Below are 23888 nucleotides of genomic sequence, written 5' to 3'. Positions count from 1 at the left end.
TGTGTTATATGTAAAATTGGATCATGAAAGGAACATTTAAAACGCAACTCATGTAAACACCTTAATTATTGTCTTATTCAAATTAAGGCAAATAATTTGATTGCTTATGTCCATGTAAACATAGTCACTGTTAAGATTCATTAATCAAGTTCAATAAATCCAGCAATACATTCTGCCTGATACAAGCAGATTTCACTTTGCTACCAGAATAAGTCTATAATAGACACTTACATTTGATTATAAATGACCAAACAGTACCATTATTCCTATTTGTACACAGTCTATTTTAAAATAATAATAAAAAAAAATTAACAGGAAGGCTAAAAAATTATGTATATTTTTGGTATCATAGCAATGTTTTAAGTATAATCCATCCCAGTAATAAATTTCCACCTTTTTTTTTTTAAACGGAAGTGACTTCAGTAGCCACTCTATAAATAACAGAAGGATGTCCCTGTGCAATTGTTAAACTGAAAACCAGTTTGTTTATTATTAAGATAATACACAATAAAATAGTATGGCAGGAAATGTCAGCTGCAATATAAAGCAGCATAACAAGTTGTTTTGTACAGTTAAAAATAGCTGGAAGCAAAAGACACTGAAATCCAAAGACTATAAAATGCCACACCCACAGTTACAGTATGTGATGGACATGGTGGATAAAATTTTGTTAACATTTAAACAGCAATACAAACAGTACCAATTTATGACAGAGGCAATAACTTTGTACTCTACCAAAAGTATGATAAAGCTGCATTTTATCTACCTTTATTCTAACACGTTATGACATCAAAATGATTGCAATCTGATGTATGAAAATGATGTGTGAAGTTGTGGTGAATTTAGCAATATTTTTAAACATTTTTCCACATGTATAGGAAAATTATTTGACCACATACGAACTTCCTGATCTCACCTTATATAATGAATGAATTTCACCCCACAAAAATATAGTAAAATGTGATTACATCTTAAAAGAACCATCTGCACAACTAAACAATACTGTATAAAAAACATTACACAAACATCAAACATACACACATACTGTATTATCATACAGAAAAAAAATTCTATATAAGCCTTGTGCAACTGACATTGTGATTAGTCAATGGTGTACCAAGGAATTTCAAGACGTGCTACTTCTCCTTCTGGTTTGGGGTCTCCTCAGCATCACCTCCTCCTCTTGATCACTCTCGCACTCTCTTTCAAACTTTATCTTGGATTTGTCCTGTAAACCCAGACAAACATATTGACAGGAATTCCTGAAATGGTATTCAGTAGAAAGAAACATGCCCCTAAATAAGTGATGTTGGATATATCAGAGACAAAGCTATGCTTTTTAACAGGGCATATTACAAATCAATATTTCCTAGAGACGGGTGTCACTACTTCTAGAACCAGAAATGTATCCTTGTTGGCAACCATATAATCAAACAAAGGTCATGCAATACCTGTTGGTTAGGGTGACCTTTTTTCATCATCCGTGTCAAGTGGTTGCAGAGGGTCACAATTCTAAAAGAAAACTTAAAATACAAATAACATTTTTTTAGAGCAACTGTTTAAAGTTCGCGAACATAATGGAAAAAAAAAAGATTTAAAGAAACAAACAGGGGTTGGATAATGAAACTGAAACACTGACCAATTTAGTGTTGGAGGTTTCATGACTAAATTTGACCAGCCTGGTGGCCAATCTTCATTGATTGCACATTCCAATAGTAAGAGCAGAGTGTAAAGGTTTACTTAACAGACTAATAACACAGCTTTGCTTAAAATATTGCAATGCACACACCAATATGAGTGACATATCAGAGTTCAAAAGAAATCAAATGGTGTATTTCTTACAAATGGTGTACCTCTTGCTGGCACATCTGTGACCAATACAGCAAGTCTTTGTGATTTATCAAGAGCCACTGTATCCAGGGTAATGTCAGCATCCCACACAGGAGTAACTATGGATGCAAGAGGAAGCTGTCTGAATGGGACATCCGGGTGGATAACTTGGATTGTATTCAAAAAACTTTAAACCTCAGCTGCCCAACTCACTGCAGTATTAAAAGTGCACTTAAACTCTGTTTCCACCAAAACTGTTGGTCAAGAGTTTTATAGGATCAATATACATGGCTGGGCTGCTATAGCCATATTTGGTCACTTATGCCAATGCCAAACATTGGTTTTAATGGTGTCAGCAGCTAAAATCTTTATTCCTTTAGACAATATGAAACATGTACTGTTTTCTGAGTCCACCTTCACCAGTTTTTTGTGATTTTGCAAATTAACAAAAAGTCCCTTTTTTGCAATCCTGCAAAATTCTTAGTTTTATATATATATATATATATATATATATATATATATATATATATATATATATATATATATATATATATATATATATATATCCATTGCATATAAAACATCCAAATACAACAAATAATTTTTTTTTCAGTTTGCAATCATTTATTATTATTATTATTATTATTATTATATATATATATATATATATATATATTTTTTTTTTTTTTTTTTGGGCTTAGTCCCTTTATTAATCTGGGATCACCACAGCAACAACATCGATTCACTGTCATTCACACTCGCAGTACACTACGGACAATTTAGCCAACCAAATTCACCAATGGTTGGATGTCAAAGGGGTGCCCAAAGTGGTGCAACAAAGGTTTTGTAGACAATATGGGGTGGACAGTTTTTGGGGTATACCTGACCTGTTAAAAAGAGATGGTCTGCATCCCACTCGGACTGAAGCAGCTCTCCTCTCTAGTAATGTGGCATATAATCGTAGTGTTGGCATTTGACTAATTTGGGCCTAGGTCAGGGAGCAGACAGATTGGTTTAAGCAACCGTCTGCTAGTCTCCATTGTTTACCTAACTCAAATAATCTGCAGCACATAGAGCCACCTAGAAATAAGAACATAAAAACTGTGTCTGTTCCCTGAACATCTAAATATAAAAAAACTCCCAAACCCATTCAAAGGTAACAATTTAATTGATGTTCATGAAATAAAAAATAAAGCTAATCAAAAGATAAAACTTGGATTATTGAACATTAGATCACTTTTCTTTAAAACTCTTTTGTTAATGATCCGATAACTGATTTATAGGTCTATCAAGTCATCTTTTATTTATAAATATGGTATACCGATAGCACTAAAAATCATGTTGTCAGTAATCTCCCTGATCTTTCTAATTTCCATAGCATGTTAAACATAGTTGCACTGTTACACTTTAAAAAGATTAGGGACAACAATCTGACACCATGGCACAATGAGCACACACATGCGTTAAAGAAAGCAGCACAGAAAATGGAAGGTATTTGGAAGAAATCAAAACCAGAGTTTTTTTTTGTTTGGCCTGGAAAGAAAGTACACTTAACTTTAGAAAAGCTTTAAAGTCTGCCAGATCTGCTTATTTTTAAACTAAACTCTGATGTCATCGACTTTCACTTACAGATTTAAAGGGCTAGCATTGCACCAGTCCCCCGTAAGTGGTTTAGTTTAAAAGTGTAGAATCTATATTTTATGCAGATATGCATCACTTTTTATTCTACTGTATAAAAGTTATTTACACTTAAATACACAGTATTTTGGATACCCGAGCTGGGTATTGAACATTAGTTCATTTTCATATGAGTTATAGATCAAATGAAAGGTCTTGTCTTTGCTCATACAGTTCTAGCATTCTTTTTGCTGAATTATATACACATATCAAACAGTTGTTGAATGAATTGAGGTGTCTCCATGGTGCAAAAGTGAAAAAGAAAATACATTTATGATCAATAAGCAGCCCCAGATAGCACAGACAACTGTCATCTCTTACCTTATGCTGTGCGCTTCAATCTTTTGATTGTGCCATTCTCCTCTGTTTTTGAGGTGATGTGCATAAGTAATCCTTTTATATATCTGATGTGGTCCAAACATAGTAAATTATGTTTGATCAAACAAAAGAATAGTGAAATATGAAAACAATGATCGATCCTTGTGGCTTGTATTGCACCTCTCATCTTTTGGAATACCATGACTTTTGCAAAGATTATGGTAGAGACTTTTTTCTTTTTTCCTATGATTACAGACATGTGCTGGAACCACCAAAATTAATTACAGCACCCTAGACCACATAGAGCCCACTTTCAATTTTTTATTTATAAAAAAATACAAAAAGTTTTTTTTTTAGAAGTTTATTATGACACAGTCAACATATACAGATTTTTTAAACATTTTCAGTAGTGTTTTATGAAATTTTAAAGTTTTTTTTTTTTTTAATTATTCAATTTTTTGCATTTACAACTCTGCATGTGGATTTGGGAAACTTTTAATTTTGGGTAGGCAAAATCCAGGTGAAAATCCCAAAATAGCAGCAGAGTTTAACTGGTTAATAGAAGAAAATAAACACAACCCTATTTAACACAGTAGCCAATCTTACTAAAAACAAAGCAACAACATGCATTTCTCAACATCGCATTAATGACTTTATGAACTTTTTCACATGCAACATTGATGATATTAGAGATGAAATTTGCACCATCAATCGCCCTCCTACAGCATCGTCCCAATTAGAGCACTTTAGAGCGTTAATGGATAAATTCGTCCAAGTCAACAACGTCTAGGATCCTATACCAACCAAATTATTAAAACAATTCTTTGCAGAAGTTTTTGAACCTGTTCTTAACATTTTGAATTTATCCCTATTTTAGGATACAATCTTAAAACTTTGAAACTAACTTTCATTATGCCTCTTATTAAAAAAAATGTGCCTCGACTTCAAACCTGCCTTTTCTATCAAAGATACTAGAAAAATCTGCTCAACTATGTTTCTTCCTACAAAGAAACAATATTTATGAAAAATTCTGTATTTGGGGCATTGCAGAGCACAGAAACAGCACTCCTAAGAGTTACAAATGACCTCCTGTTGTCCGATTGTGATTGCATTTCTCTTTTAGTGTTATTGGGAAACTGCAGCGCTGCATTTGATACAATCGATCATAATATTCTCCTTGATAGGCTTTAAAATTATGTTGGTATTACATAAACTTTGGCCTGGTTCAGGTCTTATCTATCTTTTATCATACAGATTAAAAGTACACTGTAGAGTACCACAAGACTCAGTTCTTGGACCCTTACTGTTCATACTATATATGCTACCGCTAGGTGATATCATTAAAAAAACATGGAGCTTCCACTTTTATGCTGGTAATACACAACTTAATATTTCCTCTCAACCTGTTAACTTGTACGAATTTACGAAATTAACAGATTGTATAGCTGATATTAAAAATTGGATGACTAAAAACTTCTTATTGCTAAATTCAGATAAAACTGAGGTATTGCCTATTGGACCCAAAGACCTCACATGCAAAAACCTAGAACACTGGCTAATCCTTGATGGATTCTTAGTTCATTCCACATCTTCGGTCAAAAATTTGGGGGGGATTTTTGCTAGCAACCTGCCATTTGAAGGCCAGTTTTCAAGTCTCTGTAAAACTGCATTTTTCATCTTAACAATGTTGCCAAACTTAGACACATGCTATCAATGTCTGATGTGGAAAAGCTTATTCATGCTTTTATGACCTCTTGATTAGATTATTATAATGCGTTTCTAGGTGGTTGCCCCGCTGGCCTAATTAACAAACTTTAGCTAGTTTAAAATGCAGCTGGAAGAGTGCTTTCTAGAACAAAGAAATATAATCATATTACTCCAGTTTTTTCATCATTGCATTGGCTCCCTATTAAATAGTGTATAAATTGTCAAATTTTAAAAGACTACATACAAAACCCTGAAAGGCTTAGCACCCCAGTATTTCAGGTGGCTCCAAGTGTATTATAGCCCCTCGCATCCACTACGCTCTATTAATTGTGGACAATTGATTATTCCCAGACTATCAAAATCAACTGTAGATGGTAGATCTTTCTCTTCTCTGGCACCTAAACTCTGGAACAGCCTTCCTAGCACAGTTCGGGAACAGACACAATCTGTCAGTTAAACACTAGACTAAAGACACTTTGCATTAGCATACACATTAAACACAAAAGCTATTAAAATCCAAATCCTCTAAAGAAGTGGTTCTCAAACTTTTTCCATCAAGTACCTCCTCAAAAAAAATTGTAAATACCACCATAATGAGCAGTGTTGAAATACAGTACCGTAGTAAGCTCAATAAAGCCGCTACAGCTCTAAACAGTTCAAAATGTGTCAGACTGATTCCTATTATTGAGAATATTTATTATTGTCAGCCAATTTAAACAATATAAATAGTCTTAACGTTAGCATTGGACTGTGCTTATATAAAAAAAAATAATAGAAACAAAAAACTAAAATCGTCAACATTGTGCTTTTAAAAGCAACATTGTGCTTTTAAAAGTTAAAAATGGTAGGTTACTGTTCTTAAAAAGAAAAAAAGTGCTGTACTTAAATGTAAAATATTAACATATAGTTGCCAATTCATCAACACCTGGAAATGTTGCCTGTACCTCAGAAATATAGGCTATGTCACACAATAAATGTTATTATATGTTAGCGCTTGCACGACTACTGGTTTCTGCTAATCGATTTCTTTTCAAAACAATACTACCCGTGGTTCGAGCTACTAGTTAAAAAGACAAAAAGAAATCATTTTCAATACATGTTATAAATTCATAGCCGAATGCATTGATTTCATAGCGCTAACATAAACTGTCAAAACATTATATTAGCCTACTTTGTTACAGAGTAATATAAAAATAAAAAGCTGCACGCAACATTGTCATTTAACACCTGCATCAAGCTTGCGGTTTACTCATGTTCTCCCTGTAATACTTTAAGTTATTAAAGTAACTTTATTATTTTTCAGCCGTAATAAGAACTAAGTAAAACTTAATTGTCAAACTTGTTTGGAAAGATAAAAATAGTTCTCGTCAACAATACAGCTGAACCACAAAATAATAATAATAATAATAATAAATAAATTAATAAAATTGCCTAAATCAAAAAATAATAAAACTAATTAAAAGATTAATAAAATTATTCTGAGCTAGGCTAAATCTCATTCAATCATTTAATTTCTACTACGTTTCAACAGTTACTAAAATAACAAAATGAACGAATATAAATACTTCAACTGGCCTGAAGATTATGCAAATGATCATGTGCGCGCAAGTAATAGTCTGTTATACAACAAGTAGTCTGATTTTAAAAAATAACTCTAATATTTAAGTTTCCAGTAGTGATAACAAGAATGAAAATCATTTTGGTTCAGAAAATAAATAGTTCAACAAGCGACAATAGTCTATACAACCAAACAGAAAATAAATAATAAATAAAATATTTATGAATAAATGATTTAAATGAAAAATATATATGTTAAAATAATAAATAAAATATGCGCAGACACAGTAAAATAACAAATGACTGCATGCTATTTTAACATGCGGATATAGTGTATGAGAAACTGTAGGCTATTTCATATTTAAAAGTCACAGAAAAAAAAAAACAGCAACGCAACTATGAATGAAAAGCCAATCTTGCAATTTAATCATTTTATATTTACCCTGCTTTTGACAGAAATAAGGGATAGAATCTTACTTCATCTGACTTTATACAGAACACAAGTCATCCCCGCTCAGTCTTTGGTCAAGCTCATGGATCGGTTGCTCTACAGGGTTGCCGGCCAAAGAAAATTTCTTTCACTTCGTGTGCTGGTTTTAACAAACTGTTAAATAACATGACAGCAGGGATAGCAAGAAATGATAGTGTTAGTAGAGGAAACTGATGTTCATTACATTGCTCTGTGTTTCCAATAGGATTTTTTCCAGCTGTGGCGGCAGGCTTTTTTATACAGATCTACGAAACATCTATGGCGTTATTTTAATCTCTTTGCTTGCGCGCAAAATTATTAAGATAAAATCATAATATGCAGAGCAATAGATACTATAAAGTATACTTATGGAAACTGTTAATCTAACTGCAAGCTGTCGTGTTTGCTGGCCTCACGCATCAAGCACCTGTCAGTCAGTCAGCACGTAACCTTTAAAAGTTAAACAAATGAGGCACACACAGTAAAGTTTGCGCTGTTATAATACACATACTTTTTAATACGTTTTGGTGCGATTATAACCAGCTATTATAAAACAGGACTGAATGTTCTGAATGGGAAGCTGTAATGTTTTTTTCCTGTGGTGCCCGCCACAGAAGAATTAATGTAGCGGAGACCATGTAACTACCATTCGAGAGGATTCCCTGTGGCAATGTTGATAATGTAAATAGTCTTGAATTTAATCCTCAGTTGTAGTTGGAAGTTTTAACCTTGGATCGTGATGTTTGTTGGATACGTTTGTCGTTTTGATGTAATTTATGGTAAATGCACGCTCGAGTAGTCGATTGCTTCTGAGAGCGTCGATTAGTGGTTGAAGTAGTCGATCGCTCGACTAGTCTATGCAAGCGCTATTATATGTCATATTCATATCTAAATCATTTTTGATCAATTTTAAAATATATGTAGCATGTACATATGACATATTTGATTTCTCCGCATACCACTCGAAGAAAGCCTGCATACCACTAGTGGTACATGCATCACAGTTTGAGAACCACTGCTCTAAAGGATTGTTAGTCTGCATTATTCAGGGATGACCTGGGCTAGGAATAACTAAACTGAATTGCAACAGAGAAAACTGAACTGACATTGTTTTAATTTACTAAAATATTCTATGTGAAGCTGTTTTGACACAATCTACATTGTAAAACGCTATAGAAATAAAGATGAATTAAATTGAACTAGCACATGTCTTTGGACTTGTGGGGGAACCCAGAGTACCTGGAGGAAACCCATACGAACATGGGGAGAACATGCAAACTGCACACAGAAAGGCCAACTGACCCAGCCAAGGCTCGAACCAGTGACCTTCTTGCTGTTAGGTGATCATGCTACCTACTGCACCACCATGATGCCCTTTTTCAATTTGCAATTAATAGTATTACATGATTTATAGACATTGCATAAGCAGCGCACGTGATGTTTTTGAGTATCTATAAAAAATGCATCCTACCTCATATTACTGCAGAGGACCAAGCAAAGCAATATCCTAGTCGGGGTGCAAGTGGGGGGAAACTGTTTTGCATCCTCTACAATAAGCAGATGTGGATGAAGTGCCAAGCATGAGTGATTTATATGTGGAGTCCATGCAAAGATGCGATAAGATATCCTGTGGAGCGAAAGTCATGGTGCAAACTGAATGTTTTGGGCATTCGAGAAAAATAAAAGTTATACAATCTTCCTTTGACTTAATTCCTACCGTTATACCAGGGCTTAACACAGCAAAAGAATCCACCTTTGTTTATCCGCATCAAGCTAGGCATTTGTTTAACACACACACACACACACACACACACACACACTTTAGATCTTGATAAGAGACCAAAATAAAGAAGCTTTATTTGCATGATTTGTGTCATGTATGACAATTGCACATCTAACGTAGTATCTAATGTGGTACTATGCAATATGTATTTATTTGTCAAATGACTATAAGATAAACATAAAACATTGTGCACTAATCTATAAGGAACAATGTGAGAGACAACCATTAAATTTATCATATAATTATAAATATTATAATTTTTGGTTGCACAATAAAGCACAAGAGATGGTTTAGAACTTTAAGTAAATAATTACTTAATGTATTGCACAGACCAGGGGACTCATTTACGTAGACTTGCGTGGAAATCATACTAAAACATTGCGTACGCACAAACCTGTAAATGTGCGTACGCAGAAAAAACTTCAGATGTATGAAACACTGCGTACGCCGAATCCCAAGCATATTCTTTTGTGCATCCGAATGAACGTGAAACTGAGCGCAACATGCACGAGCACAAAACCCCTCCCTGCCTCCTCCCCGGTATGAATATGCTAATGACTCTATGCTACTATATGCTAACGAAAAAGCAAAGGCAAAAGCAAGCAAAAAGAGAAACTTGGAACAGAATGTGAATTGGAGGTGCTCCTTTGCGGTGTTATTTGCAAGTTTGTTCTCCGGAATAAACAACAAAAGAAAAAAATACAGTGGGAGAGTTTAGCTGATGCGTTTAACACAATTGGGTCTGAACATCGCACCGAGTGAATTAAAAAAAAAAAAAGTGTGGTTTATAGGTGTAAAATGTTGCAGCACTCTTAACAGTCTCAGTGGTGCTGCTCGTAAAACACATGACAACATGTTTTGATACGTTCGAGCATGAACTCGGTTCGAATCCAGCGTCCAGAAATCACAAGTTTTGTTAACAAACAAGTCTAAATATAAATTCTTTGTCTAAAGAAATGTAACAAAATAATATAATAATAATAGAGATACATACTCTCTTTGTATATGAATTATGCAAATGAAAATTATAAAACTGTTACACAAAATGTTTTCTTGCTCACAAAAGTAAACAGTTAAACAAAAAGTGCTCTCAATATAAAGCTGCGGACACACTAGCCTTTTCTCCCCATACATTTCCATTCATACACACGCGAATGCATCAGACAAGAAATGCAAGGTCGTGCTGCAAGTTTCGCAGTTCGCCGCATTGGAAAGTTCAAGCTTGGTGAACTCTGACCTGCGAAATCGCATCACTTGACAGCGTGAGACCAATCCAGGATCAATACAAGACCTCTCTAGACAGAATGTAAAATATGGACCAATTGCTTGCTTTTTTAAATGTCTAATAATCTTCTTTATTCAGAATGTCGCAAGCTCAAACTGTAGTGTGACTGCAGCATTATACTGATAATATTAATAAAAATAAACTGTAGTGCAAATTAAAGTAATATGTAAAGGAGGTAATATCGAATGACAAATGACTGCTTCATTGTTGTTAATTATAGTAACAGACATTTTATTGTCAGTAACGGCAATGGGGTTGTAAAGTGAGAAACTGAAAACTCCTTGTTACTGAAAAAAGTATCTCCATTTATTTTATCCATCACTCTTTTTTTTTGTTTTTTTTTTGTGGTGTTAATTTCCAGAAATTTTGTAGATGATTTTCAATTATATATATATATATATATATATATATATATATATATATATATATATATATATATATATATATATATATATATATATTCCACAAATTTCTTGGAATTATCACCATAAAAAAACAAATAAATTAATAAACGGTGAAAAATCTGCTCTTCACTGCTTACCCACATTCAGAAAAATTACGTTGTGGAGAAGATCCAAAGGAGCATACCACCAAACTATTGCATGCCCAATTTGAAGCATAGTGAAGATAAGTGGTATGTGTATGATGATATCATGACATTCCCTTCACCCAATACTTGTGCTTGATGGGTCTGCCACAGCCAGGACTACCGAACAATTCTGGGGACCAAGTGATGATGATTTGATTCAAAATTTGATGAAATGATTCAAACATTGCATCCTGAAGGCAGTGCCATATATTAGGATGATAATGCACCAATACACACAGCAAGACTGGTGATAAAGTGGTTTGATAAACGTGAAACTGAAGTTGAATAGTAAATCTCCTAGATGAATTGGTGCTGTATATGGCTAAAAAAGAAGGCCCTACATCATACAAATGAATTATTGTGGTCCAACATTTCCTTTTCATTGTCCAACACCCCAGTATATATTTGATAAAATTTGATAAAAAATTTAATGACAAACTCCTACCTGCCACCTCCTTCGGGCATACTGTCTCTTGAAGTTCTCAAGGTTCACCACAGATTGTCGTTTCACAAGGGCTTGTCTGGGGTTTATGGGCTAAAGAAAAAAAAACAACCACAATTTCATAACTGCTTAATAATAACTTTGAAATTCCCCAATTTATTTAATGACTAAATGTATAACTTTAGGGCTGATTGCTTAAAAATTAATACCATATTTCTGTTTCATAGTCACCAGCTGATTTCCCCACAAGCAACATTAGAAGGCACTTCATCAATAATGTTGTTAGCCACACAGACCTCAATTATCACAATTTACATTCTCATTGATAGGCAAGTCAATGAGCTTATCGGAATATTATGTTGTAATTGAGTGAATATCATTGGTTGAGCAGCGCTCAGCAGTCTTTATGTGTAAACTCCTTGAGTGTCAAAGAGTCTCCTTGATGCATCACTAGCACTTCACAAATAAAAATCTCATATGCTACATATTTTGAAGCAGACTCAAGATGTAGTAATGACCTACAGCCAATAGAAGAGCTAGTAATATGTTTATTTTACATGGCCACAATTTTAAAAAAAATTAAAAAGCGAGGCGGTAGTGGTAAGAAACCCGGAAGTTGAGGACCAGCACTGCAAACATTGCAAACATGCTGTGGGCTACAAACCATCAGCTGTTGCCATGATTTAAAAGTCCAGATGTTGTGTAAACATCACTTTATTAATGGTGCATCCAGAAAGTATTCATAGCGCTTAACTTTTTAAACATTTTTTTATGTTACAGCCTGACTCCAAAATGGATTAAATTAATTTATTTCCTCAAAATTCTACACACAATACCTCATAATGACAATGCAAACAAAAATATTTTTTTGAAACCAATGCAAATTTATTAAAAAATAAAAAAAAATCACATGTACATAAGTATTTACAGCTTTGCCCAATACTTTGTTGATGCACATTTGGCAGCAATTACAGCATCAAGTCTTTTTGAATATAATGACATAAGCTTGGCACACTTTGGTAATTTTTGCCCATTCCTCTTTGCAGTACCTCTCAAGCTCTATCAGGTTAGATGGGAAGTGACAGTGTACAGCTACTTTCAGATCTCTCCAGAGATGTTTAATATGATTTAGGTCTGCACAGAAAACCCTAATACAGTGGTTCTCAAACTGTGGTACACGTACCACTAGTGGTACTCAAGCTACCTTCTAGTGGTAAACGGAGGAATTGCTGAATAATAAAAGAATAAAATGAACACACTTTTAAGTCTTTGACGCGTAGGAAAACACTGATGTGATCAGCATTGGCTGTTCCCTGAAGCCACAATCACATCAGACAGCACCCAGTACCAGAGTCTGCTTGAAAACAATGGTCGGTACATAGCAAACTTTACGGTTCACTTAAGATGTGATCTAATTTGCTCCAAATCATGGAAATGCCACACATACGAATTGGTTAAGCACTGTATTAATTTAATAACTCACTTTTCTGACAAACATAGGTCTACTGGCTACTATAAGTTTTCTTTTTACATTTTTGGAACAGAGGCATTTTTAACGAACTTTTAAAAGCACATTCTAATTTAAACATTCAAGTTTTTTTTTTTTTTTAACTGCAAGCACAGTTAATGTTCAAACTATTTATAATGTTTAAAGTGGCTGACAATAATACATATTCTTAATAATAGGATTTAATTTGCCTCATTTTTGAGCTGTGCAGAGCTGTAGCTGCTTAATTTGGCCAACTATGCTACTGTATTTCAATACTGGTTAATATGGTGGTACTTGGAGAATTTTTTTTTTTTCTGAGGTGGTACTTGGTGAACAAAGTTTGAGAACCACTGCCCTAATAAGTTGACAGAACGAAATTAAGTGAGTAAACTCGTTGCCTCATTTTAATTGAGTAATGGAGTCTGCCAAAAATGACATATTTAAGTTTATTTAACTTGCCGGTTTGATAGATTATACTTCAATTGTTCAGTTCAGTGTGTGTGTGTGTTTGTCTGTGTGTGTAATTGTATACTATGAAAAAAAAAGTAAAAAAAAAAAAAAAGTATCAATTTATTAACATTATGGTAAATATTATACATTAAGCCTTGTTTTCTGAAAAAAAAATGACCTTGCAAAAAAAAAAACAACAACAATTAATTTACGTAAAAAATACCGGCAGCTGTCGTTGCCAGGATTTTTCCGTAAAAAATATGGAAGTTTTATAGAACTGTTTAAATTTACGGAAAATTGCTGTATTTCATCAACTAATACATGTTCAGTTCACAAAAACGTAGCTTAGAACACAAAAATGTAGTTATTAAAATGCATCAATATGATCATGTGTGATACAATTGACAAACAGATTTTCACTGCATTAGTAACTACACAGTTGCCTTTAAACAAATGTAGATGCAGCATAACATCAGATACTATCAGTTCATCTTAGGCTTGGACACAGATGCTACTATCCTCCACAATTGAGACAAAAAAAAAATGTTTTACAGTATTTTGCAGTTTTTCTTTCTTGATTTTATGGAAAAATACAGGCAGCTGTAGTTGCCAGTAATCTACTGTTTTTAACATTTAACATTCCTAAATTTTATTTACAGAATATTTTCTTTAAAAAAAATAAAACATTCCACAGTCTGTGTTTTTCATCAAACACATTTAACCCCTCAAATCCCAGAGCAAAATCTTCACTAGGGTCCTCACTACAGAGGGTTGAACACTCAGACAGTGAAGTTAATGAGATAATTAAGTGTATAATTAAAGGTGGATTGAAAATTATAGATGAACAATTGTTAACAAGCAGAATCACTGAATAAAATAACACAAAAAACACAGCCAAAACCAAAGATAAAATCAACTGAAAATAAAACTTTAAATAAAAATAATAATTAATAAAAAATAAAATAATTACACAATAAATGTTTTTTCTCAAGATCTCAGCAGATGATCAATAAACAACTCCACAAAAATCAGAAGCTTCACTTTTTATTGACCTTTGACTTTATTTCTGTCACATGAACAAAAGCTCTCAATGAAATTTCTGTTGTTCAGAGAAAGACATTGTAAGAACTTTAAGATGTAAAATGTATTTGTGCTGCAGTGCATGCTGGGAGTTTTGTACTATGCTGGCACCCAGCATGCATTGCGGCATGAATGAATTATTCAGCTTTTTTACTTTTCTTTTTAGCAACCATGGTTAAGGTTCATACCTGATTCTGGATGTCTGTGTGTTTTACTGTTTTGCTGGAACTCTCAAGGTTTTGTGCATAAAATTCTAATTATATATATTTTTAATACTTCCTTTCTTATCATTTGTTGACCCTCCATGTAAAGCTGTGGTATTGTCCCAAAAAAGCAGTCATATAAATTTGCAGTTCTTTTTTTATTAGCTAACTTATACAAATATTACATTATTTATCATTATGTCTATGATAATTATAGTATACTAAATATATAGTATTAGATTAACAGATTAGAAATACAGTTATAACAGCGAGTGAAACATTAAGATGTATGATTAAAGGTTCAAGAGCCCAACTAAAGCAGCCTCTGATCTCCATGAAACTTTTTCAATATAAATATAAACCTCTGTTAATTATCCAATATTCTTGCAGCAGATATGACTGAAAGGAAGCCAAACTAATCAGTGAAGCTGGTAATGCTGTTATTTAATGGAGTTGTTTAATTCTCTGTTTTATTTCAGTTGGTTTGATGAAAGGGTGTCTTTATAGTTTTATTTCTTGTTCTTTCCTTTAGTGATTGGGCTTGTTAGCAGCAGCAGCTGTGACATCGACACAATAGTGTGCCCTCTTGTGGACACACTATATCTACACACAGTTCTGTCCAAACAGCTTCCAAAAGTTGATTTTGCATGATAGAAGCTCTTTAACATTATATGCTGTGTTGGAATTTCCAGCAGTTTGTGTGATGTAGAAATTTATATGGTTACTATTGTGGTGAAGAATAGAGCCTGTGTTTGGTTTAAGGATGAGCTAAAACAAATGGTAAATACTGCATGGGGGAGGGGGGTTCTTCAGTGGTTCTTTGGGGGGTTAAAGTGCTATGGCACCACTACAGGTAAGCACTTGTATAATTCTTCCATAGCTAATTCTCTTTTATGCCAATTTTAGCTGTGGAAGGGATTAAGTAACACCATTAAAATGTAGTATATTTACTGAATTTAACATGGTTCTCAAACTATGTCACCAAGGGTCCCCAAAAAGAAATATTATTCCACACTTATAAAACTGTTAAGTTTTTACCTTTGTTATATTAATTGAACACCTTTTAGATTATGTATTAAAATTAACTATAAAACACAGGGTAAAATTTGTATATAAAAATTGAATTTTATTTTGTAAAGCACCATGAATGTATGGCTATACACATTAAGTTCCTTAATATAATATACAAATATAAAAACCTTCCTTCCAAATAAATTAAAGATTTTGAAAGTGTATTGTTTATTATTATTCAATAATCATTTAGTATAGGATTTTAAACATTTTAAAGGTTCAATTTGATTTGAAAGTACAATAAAAAGTCAGGGATTTTAACAGTAAGTCTACAGTGAAGTACATTCTACAGTGAAAACAAAATGCAGAAAACAACTGTAACATATCTAACCTTTGTTTTCGAAAAAGTAATCAGTGTCTGAAATCTCACCACACACCCTCATTCACTAGTCCCCTAAATTAGTCAATTAGTTTAGTCCATTAGGCATAGTGAATGACAACAAATGACTGAATGATGAACACCTGCTGTTAACAAGCCCAATAATTGAAGGAAAGAACAAGAAATAAAACTATAGACACCGCCTCACACCAAACCAACTGAATTTAAAGGATTAAACAACTTTATTAATTATTTCTTTTTATTTAGAGTGTTATTTTCAATTGATTTCATCTTTGGTTTTGACTAATTTGTGTTATTTGGATTTGTTTTCCTTTCCTTAAGTGATTCTGCTTGTAAACAGTTGTTCATTATCAAAACCTCATTTAATTGGTAACTTATTTTTTCATTAACTTTATCACTGCCTTAGCGTTCAACTCTCTGAAGTGAGGACACTAGGATTTTGCTCTGGGATTTAAGAGGTTAAATGTGTTCAATGAAAAATAAACACTGTGGAATATGTTTTTAACAGAAATTTTCAGTAAATTCAAAATAACAAATATTAATTATAAAAAACATCTGCCAGTATTTTTCAGCAAAATCAAGAGAAAAAAACCCCCTGCAAAATACTGTAAAACCTTTTTTGTACACCATACACCATTTTTGTCACAATAATGCATTTAATGACTTATATACAGAGTTGAAACAGTTAACAAGAGTTAACAACTATTACGTCTACATAATTTATTAATCGTAGTTACTGTTGACCATTGAATTTACTAGATTTTTAATATCAAGTTATTTTTATTTTTTACATTATTTAATGCTGTATAACGTAAGTGAGAACCTTTTTGCTAACATATACAAAGATTATATATGCTATAAAATATATTGTGCATTGCTATTTCCTCTAATCTTTTATATTAAATGAATGAACTGAATTAACATTTACAACTATATGTATTCTGCAAACATTGATTGCATCTTTAAATAATAAGTATATTGCGCACATTGTGGTAACTATAAACAATAATTCTTTGTTGTTTAATAGAAGTTAGAAAAATACACGTGCTTGCAAAAAAATAGCTAAAGCAAATATGTTGTGTACTTACAAACATGTACTTAAAAATAATGTACTTACAAATATGTACTTACAAATAAGTACTTACAAAATGTGTACTTACACCTAAGCCTACATATGTAAGTACACTTTTGTAATTACATATTTTTGTAATTGTGATTACATAACTTACAGAAAAATACTGGCAACCACAGCTTTCGACATTTTTCCGTAAATTTGACAAATTTTTTGTAACAATGTAGGTGCTAAATAGCACCAAAAAGGTAATAAATAGCACCATTTGACAAAGGTACTATATAGCACCTATGTTTTAAGGTACTATACATTGTAAAAAAATGTATGTACAATCTAGAGTGAAAACCTGTTAAATGATTAACAACTCATTTCTGTACAAAATACGCATAGCCAGGCTGGGAGCCCAGCCAAAACCAGCTATTTCCAGCTTAAACCAGGATGGTTAAGCTGGTTTTAGATGGTTTTAGGTGGTCACTTTTCTGCCTGACCAGCTAAGACCAGGCTGGAAATGGTTGGAAGCAAGCCTGGAAGTGGCCAAAACCCCTCTTAAACCAGCCTGGTTGACCAGCTAAAACAAGCCAACCCTCCAAGGCTGGTTTAAGCTGGATTTTTCAGCAGGGTAGTGGACAGTCAAGTTCTGTCCCGTTCATATTTTTATTGTTTTAAAGTGACCAACTTTTCAGTTCAGATAATCACAGAAACACAGATGTTACCTTAGCTTGTAAGCATGATTATTGAGCAAAAATATATTAGGAATAAAATAATACAATGCAGTTCCATCCACAACAGACAAATAGCACTGTCTTATTGCTGATAATTCTTGTTGAAACAGTGGGCATGACAAATGCAGTGTAACGGTGTAGATGGCACGCTTTCTATTTAGTCTATAACATTGTAATTAAATAGGAGGGTGACCCAAAACAATCAGTATTATTAGGTAATTTCACATCAACAATTTATCTATTACAATATTTATTCGTTTTTTTACGTTAATAGAGTGGAGAAACTATGAAGTCAATTTGTATGCAAAAACCCGGAAGCGAGATAGCATTTTAGCAGATCCGGTTCCCTCGTCCCAAAGTCAATGGTTTTTTTTCAATGGGGTTTCAGTAAAATCGTTTAAATAAGGTCGGTGGCTAACACAAATGTGTTACATCACACTCTTGAATTTTTAAATCGGTTATGCTTTTTTAAAAAGACGGTTGCTAAATGGGACTACAGGCGGTGTCGGAGACATTATACGTCATCAAACTGATCTGGTCAGAAGCAGCTTGCTTGTGTAGGGCATTTGGATTTGTCTGTTATTTAAGTATTTTGATGAATAGTATTTTATAGTTTGTTGTGTTTTTCTAATTGGGAATTCAAATTGCGTGTAGATAACTCCTTCACTTGTAAAGGCTGTCGAGACAGATTCATTTGTTGATCATTTATTTTAATAAACAATATTATGAAGATACTGCTTACTACTGCAGCCTGTCTCTTTCCTGCTCTCAGTAATGCAAACGTGTAAATAAATGTGTAAAAATACATGCATGTTAATTGTAATTTTCATGTGATAAAGTGATTTTTCATCCTTTTTTCTTCATCTGAATACATAACTCTGTCATAACTGCAATATTTACACTTCTCCATAAAATGTATAGTATATGTGACTGTATGGGCTGCTTTTCACTGTACTTCATGACAAAAAAGGATTATGGAATGTTTCATAATCCAAAAAATAAACTATTATTTGCCATAAAAGCTCCTTTTTTTTAAATGTCTGCATCTGGTTGGCACTCGAGTCTCGATCAGGTTGATAGACTGGAAATGTCAGCTATACTCTTTTTTTTCTGTTCTTGTAAAATTCTCATATTTAATATTATCAACCCACCTTTTCTGCACGACTTTGTCTTTTGGAAACGTGTGAAAACTGAGGTAAGAGTTCAATTTCTGGCTCTGTACGTTGCTGAACACAGCAGTGGTGGCTAGAGGTACTGTTGTAACGTTTTTGAAATGAAACTTTTAAACGTTTAGATGTCATATTTATGTAGCTGACATAAACATAAGTGGACTACAATGGCATAAAACATTAAGACAACTCTCCAAAACTTTAGTTGTTTTGATCAGTAGCGCTCTTCTTGTTGCACTGTACTGTACGATCGGCGGAAGTTGGCTTGCAGGGTCTAACATTTTACCAGAAATCCATCACGCCCCGCCGTTCATTTAGCCCATTGTTGATGTCTGTGTGTTTTTAAGTTCTGGCATAGTTTCACATTTTCATTGTAAATGGTGTACTTGTTAAAGTCGTTCGCTGCTGTAGGTCAAGTGGTTTGATTTACATATGATATTCATTTCTCACTTATAACTAACAAGATTTTCAATGAGTGCACAAGCAGGTGAGGGAGGTTTTGATATCATAGTTAATCTTATCAGACTTAATATTGTTTTTCTTTTGGCTTTTCATGCTATACAAATAGTGTGACTAACTATTAGTGTATACACTGTTTAAAAAAAAACCTACATTAAAATGTGTTTTGCCAGAATCCTCTACAATGGCGACACAAAAAACTTTTTATAATATTTTGCTGTTTTTTTTCTTCTTGATTTTACGGTAAAATACAGGCAGCTGTGGTTGCAAGTAATCTACTTTTTTTACATTTTACATTCGTAAATTCAGTTTACAGAATATTTCTGTTAAAAATACATTCCACAGTCTGTATTTTTTTAATCAAACACATTTAATCCCTTAAATCCCAACGCAAAATCCTCACTAATGTCCTTGTTTAGTGGAGAGAAACTGCACAGAAAGACTTAAAATATTGACGATAATAACAAAAATAAAGTAACAAGAGCTTAAAAAGAGATTAAAAAACTGGTAAACTGAGACTGAGATATGAGATTATGCTTTGCACCATTCATTTAAAAGTCACTCACTCGTGGTTTATGTGTGTGCGCTGGAAGAAAGAAAATGACAATGAACCTCAAGGGCTCTATTTTGAGGATCCAGGCCCAAAGTGCAGGGCCCAAAAGCATTAAGGTTGTGTCCAGATCCACTTTTGCTACTATAAGGACGGACAAATCCGCTTTGTGCTGTGGCACATGGTTTAACAGGGTTGAGCTTATTCTCTTAATGAGTTATAGGCGTGTTTTGAGAATAAACCAATCAGAGTCTCATCTCCTATTCCCTTTGTGCCATAGCGCATTTGCTATTTACATGACAGACTTAAGTGGAAAAAGTGAGCATTTCACTTGTAAGAAAACAGTTAGACAGAGCATCTTGCCATTAAATTAATTTTAGCAGAGACGCAGCTGCCTGCCAATCATTTTCATATTAGTTTTTCAGTTAGGGATTAATATTAGAAAGGTCTACAGTATAAATGATATTACAATTTATTATATTCATTATTATTATTGTTGTTATCATTATTATTATTATTATTATTATTATTAGCCAAGCTATAAAACTGACAAAACACAAAACGCTTAAAAATATTTGCTTTAATTTTGACACCATAAAACTCACTTTTACAGTTGTGTAAAGAAACATCCCAGTATACAGCAACAGTCTCAAAATAGGAAACTTAAAAAATGCCTTTTGAGTTGATCGGCCTGCGAAAGTCAAGTTTACAGTGTTATAAATTAAAGAGGTATATAGTGCGCAAGTATGTAGATTTACCACGGATCCACCCCATGCGCTGCAGGCTGAATGATAATTTAAGTAGATAGACAGGCTCTGTTTTGCTACACTAATGCCTTAAAATGTAACTGAGTAACACATCATTTTAATAACTTTTCAAAAATTACATTCAATTGTAACATTTATTTTTTTTCTAACGCTGATGGGCGGGTAATAAAGCGTGATGACTTGGTTATGATTTAGTTTAGCTTGCATGTGTGGACATTTGACGTCTTACCTAAAACTTTAAAAATGTATATTATTTAAAATAAAACGGAAAGAATTAAGGAGACTAGCATACAATTTAAACCACCTGTTTGGTGCTTAAGGCATAATCTGTCTACATTAAATGTAAACGCTATCAATGCCTAGCCTTCATTGATATAATCGGTAACAGCCCCCTCAATTTTGACATCCTGCCACCAACCTGCTACACTCTCAGAAATAAAGGTACGCAATCTGTCACTGGGGTGGTTTTCAAAAGGTACACATTTGTACTTGAAGGGTCTATATTGGTACCCCAAAAGTACATATTAGTACCTACAAATTTTAAGAGGAATACTTATACTTTTCAGGTACTAATATGTACCCTTGAGATATAAATATGGACCTTTTAGGTAAAATTTTTACCATTCGAAAAGGTACCACCCCCAGTGACAGATCGTGTACCTTTATTTCTGAGAGTGTATAGCGATAATTTATTATTTGAGAAGAAACAAAAGTGGAAACTGTGGATGAAAACCCGGCTGGGAAGACCGCGATAACATGAATTATCTGTTCTTCAACGAAAAAAAAACAAAACAAACAAACAAACGCACACACGACACCAAGACGGCATTTATTATACAACGCAGGTCGTGTTTATGATCATTAATATTAACAACTAATATTAAAAACATATCAATAACTCCTCTCGCTTTAAACTTTACCTTTTAGACCTTGTTTTTGTCGGCGTATTATGGGTTTATTGCATGTAGGCTACGAATCAGATTATGAAAAATGATTAGGAGTATGCTTTTCCTTCATTGCATTCTTTTCATAATGTGTTTTATTTATTTATTTTTTAAAAAAAAAATTTTTTAATGATGGGGACAATATTTCCTAGCAAAATGTTCATCCTGTACCAAATTTCCCCTCTGTAGCCTACACAAGTTAACTTACATTTTATGTAAAAATTAAGAAATAACAAAGACCAAAGTATTATATCCGTACAGACGTACGAGTTTATTGTTTAACTTTCGTTAATAAAACAACACAATACAGCCTATAATAATGTAGTTAAATATTACATAACGTTAACTGCTTGAAACAGTATAATAAAAATTAAACGTTACATTTCAAGAACTTCACAAACAACCCAAAATGACACTATACTAATCAATAATAATATAAATAGTAACTAATAATAAGAAAAACAAAAATATTAGCCTATTAGGCTTGTAACAATATAAGTCAGATGTTGAAAAAAACAGCGTCTCTCCGCCTTTTGTTTTCTGTTAGAATTTTAAATTCTTTTCCAGAAAAACTAACATGTTGGCTTAGTCCAGTTCAAGCGGAGACCCAATGTTTCCAGCCGCACTGAACACCCATTCAGACGGTGTGCCTGTAGCACAAATGCAGATACTTTTTCGCAATTGTGGCAAAGAGAGAACGCTTGCTCCGTTGCCCGCATTTCTCAGAAGGTGTGCTTCTCTACACTGCAGAGCGGCGCGTTCTCAATTATCAAATATGATGCTTCATTTCTTGTTGTCAACGTCTACTATTTATCACTTTCTCTTTTGTATTTGGCCATTTTTGAAAAAGCCTCTGCAATACCTGGCTGACTAGCTGGGTGTTTGCGTTCAGAAGACATGACCGGAGCTGGCTCTGCATATCGATGGCTAGAGATGGTTCTGGAGATTCGACGTGCTTGTCCGTTTGACGCTTATTTTTTTAAACAAGCCCTACAATTAGCTTCATCCAAATTATTAGTTCGCCTTTCTTGTTCGCCACGAATCCAAAATGTTCCTAGATTGACGATGTAATATAGGTTTTCCAACGAGGTTCATGTGTGAACTTGAACTTGCTGTATCACGTATGTAGTCCTTGGCTACATAACAGAAAAGTTGTGACAAGAAAAAATGAAGCGCGGTGGTCTTTTGTATGTCACTAGGAAACGACTGAATCAGCTGCTGTGTACGGGTCATGTTATAATTGTAATTTTAATAATAGCCAATTGTGATATTCAAGATCTGTAAATTAATACAGCTCTGGATAACTTAAAACAGCGACCACAATCATTCACACTTCTCCATCATAATAGTTTGCCATAGTAGCCTTGACAACCCAAACACTGCTGTCACCTCAACAGAAACCCTGCAGTGCTTTCATTTGACTGAAGAATGAAAAAAACGCGACTGAGGTAACATGCTTTTTCCGCTCGAACACACAGCGTGCAACAGCAAAACACTGGCGGCCGTTAGTAAATCATTAAACAGATGCCCCTTATGCAGCCAGACTTTAAAAAAGTATATAAAGTATATTTTTAAATTGTTTAACTGATACCATTTATCGGTTACAAACGCACCCTTTCAGTTAATGGTTAATCGTTTTTTTTTTAAGCATCCCTATAATTAAATCATATGTGCAGGCTCTAAAAAAATCTTTTCCCTCACGGCCACACGCCGGAGATCACGTATTAAAAAGTACTTTTTTTTTTTTATAGCTTTAATATTTTATATGCCTTGTTACTACAAATTATATCTGTAATGATAAAGTATACGCAATAGAGTTTCTTATTGCCTTTCTTGCTATAACTGGTGAGTTTCAAAAACACATATAACATTATAACAGCTAGAGTAACATTAAAATAGAAATTCAAAGGTTAGC

At 33.5% G+C, this 23888-nt stretch overlaps 1 protein-coding gene across 4 annotated transcripts in view; it reads right to left on the bottom strand.

Moving 5' to 3' along the window:
• Positions 1 to 457: 457 nt before the first annotated feature.
• Positions 458 to 23888, bottom strand: part of dapk2b (death-associated protein kinase 2b) — a 176057-nt gene continuing 152626 nt past the window's right edge. For all 4 annotated transcript variants that reach the window (XM_679634.10, XM_073943217.1, XM_073943216.1 and 1 more), the window contains 3 exons: positions 11661 to 11750; positions 1452 to 1523; positions 458 to 1228 (listed from right to left, as the gene is read on the bottom strand). In XM_679634.10, coding sequence (XP_684726.7) covers positions 1127 to 1228; positions 1452 to 1523; positions 11661 to 11750 — 264 coding nt within the window. In that variant the 3' untranslated portion in view covers positions 458 to 1126. The remainder of the gene's footprint in view (positions 1229 to 1451; positions 1524 to 11660; positions 11751 to 23888) is intronic.

Source organism: Danio rerio, chromosome 25, assembly GCF_049306965.1.
Source record: "Danio rerio strain Tuebingen ecotype United States chromosome 25, GRCz12tu, whole genome shotgun sequence".
Classification (NCBI taxonomy): domain Eukaryota; kingdom Metazoa; phylum Chordata; class Actinopteri; order Cypriniformes; family Danionidae; genus Danio; species Danio rerio.
This window is presented reverse-complemented; position numbering and strand designations above follow the sequence as displayed.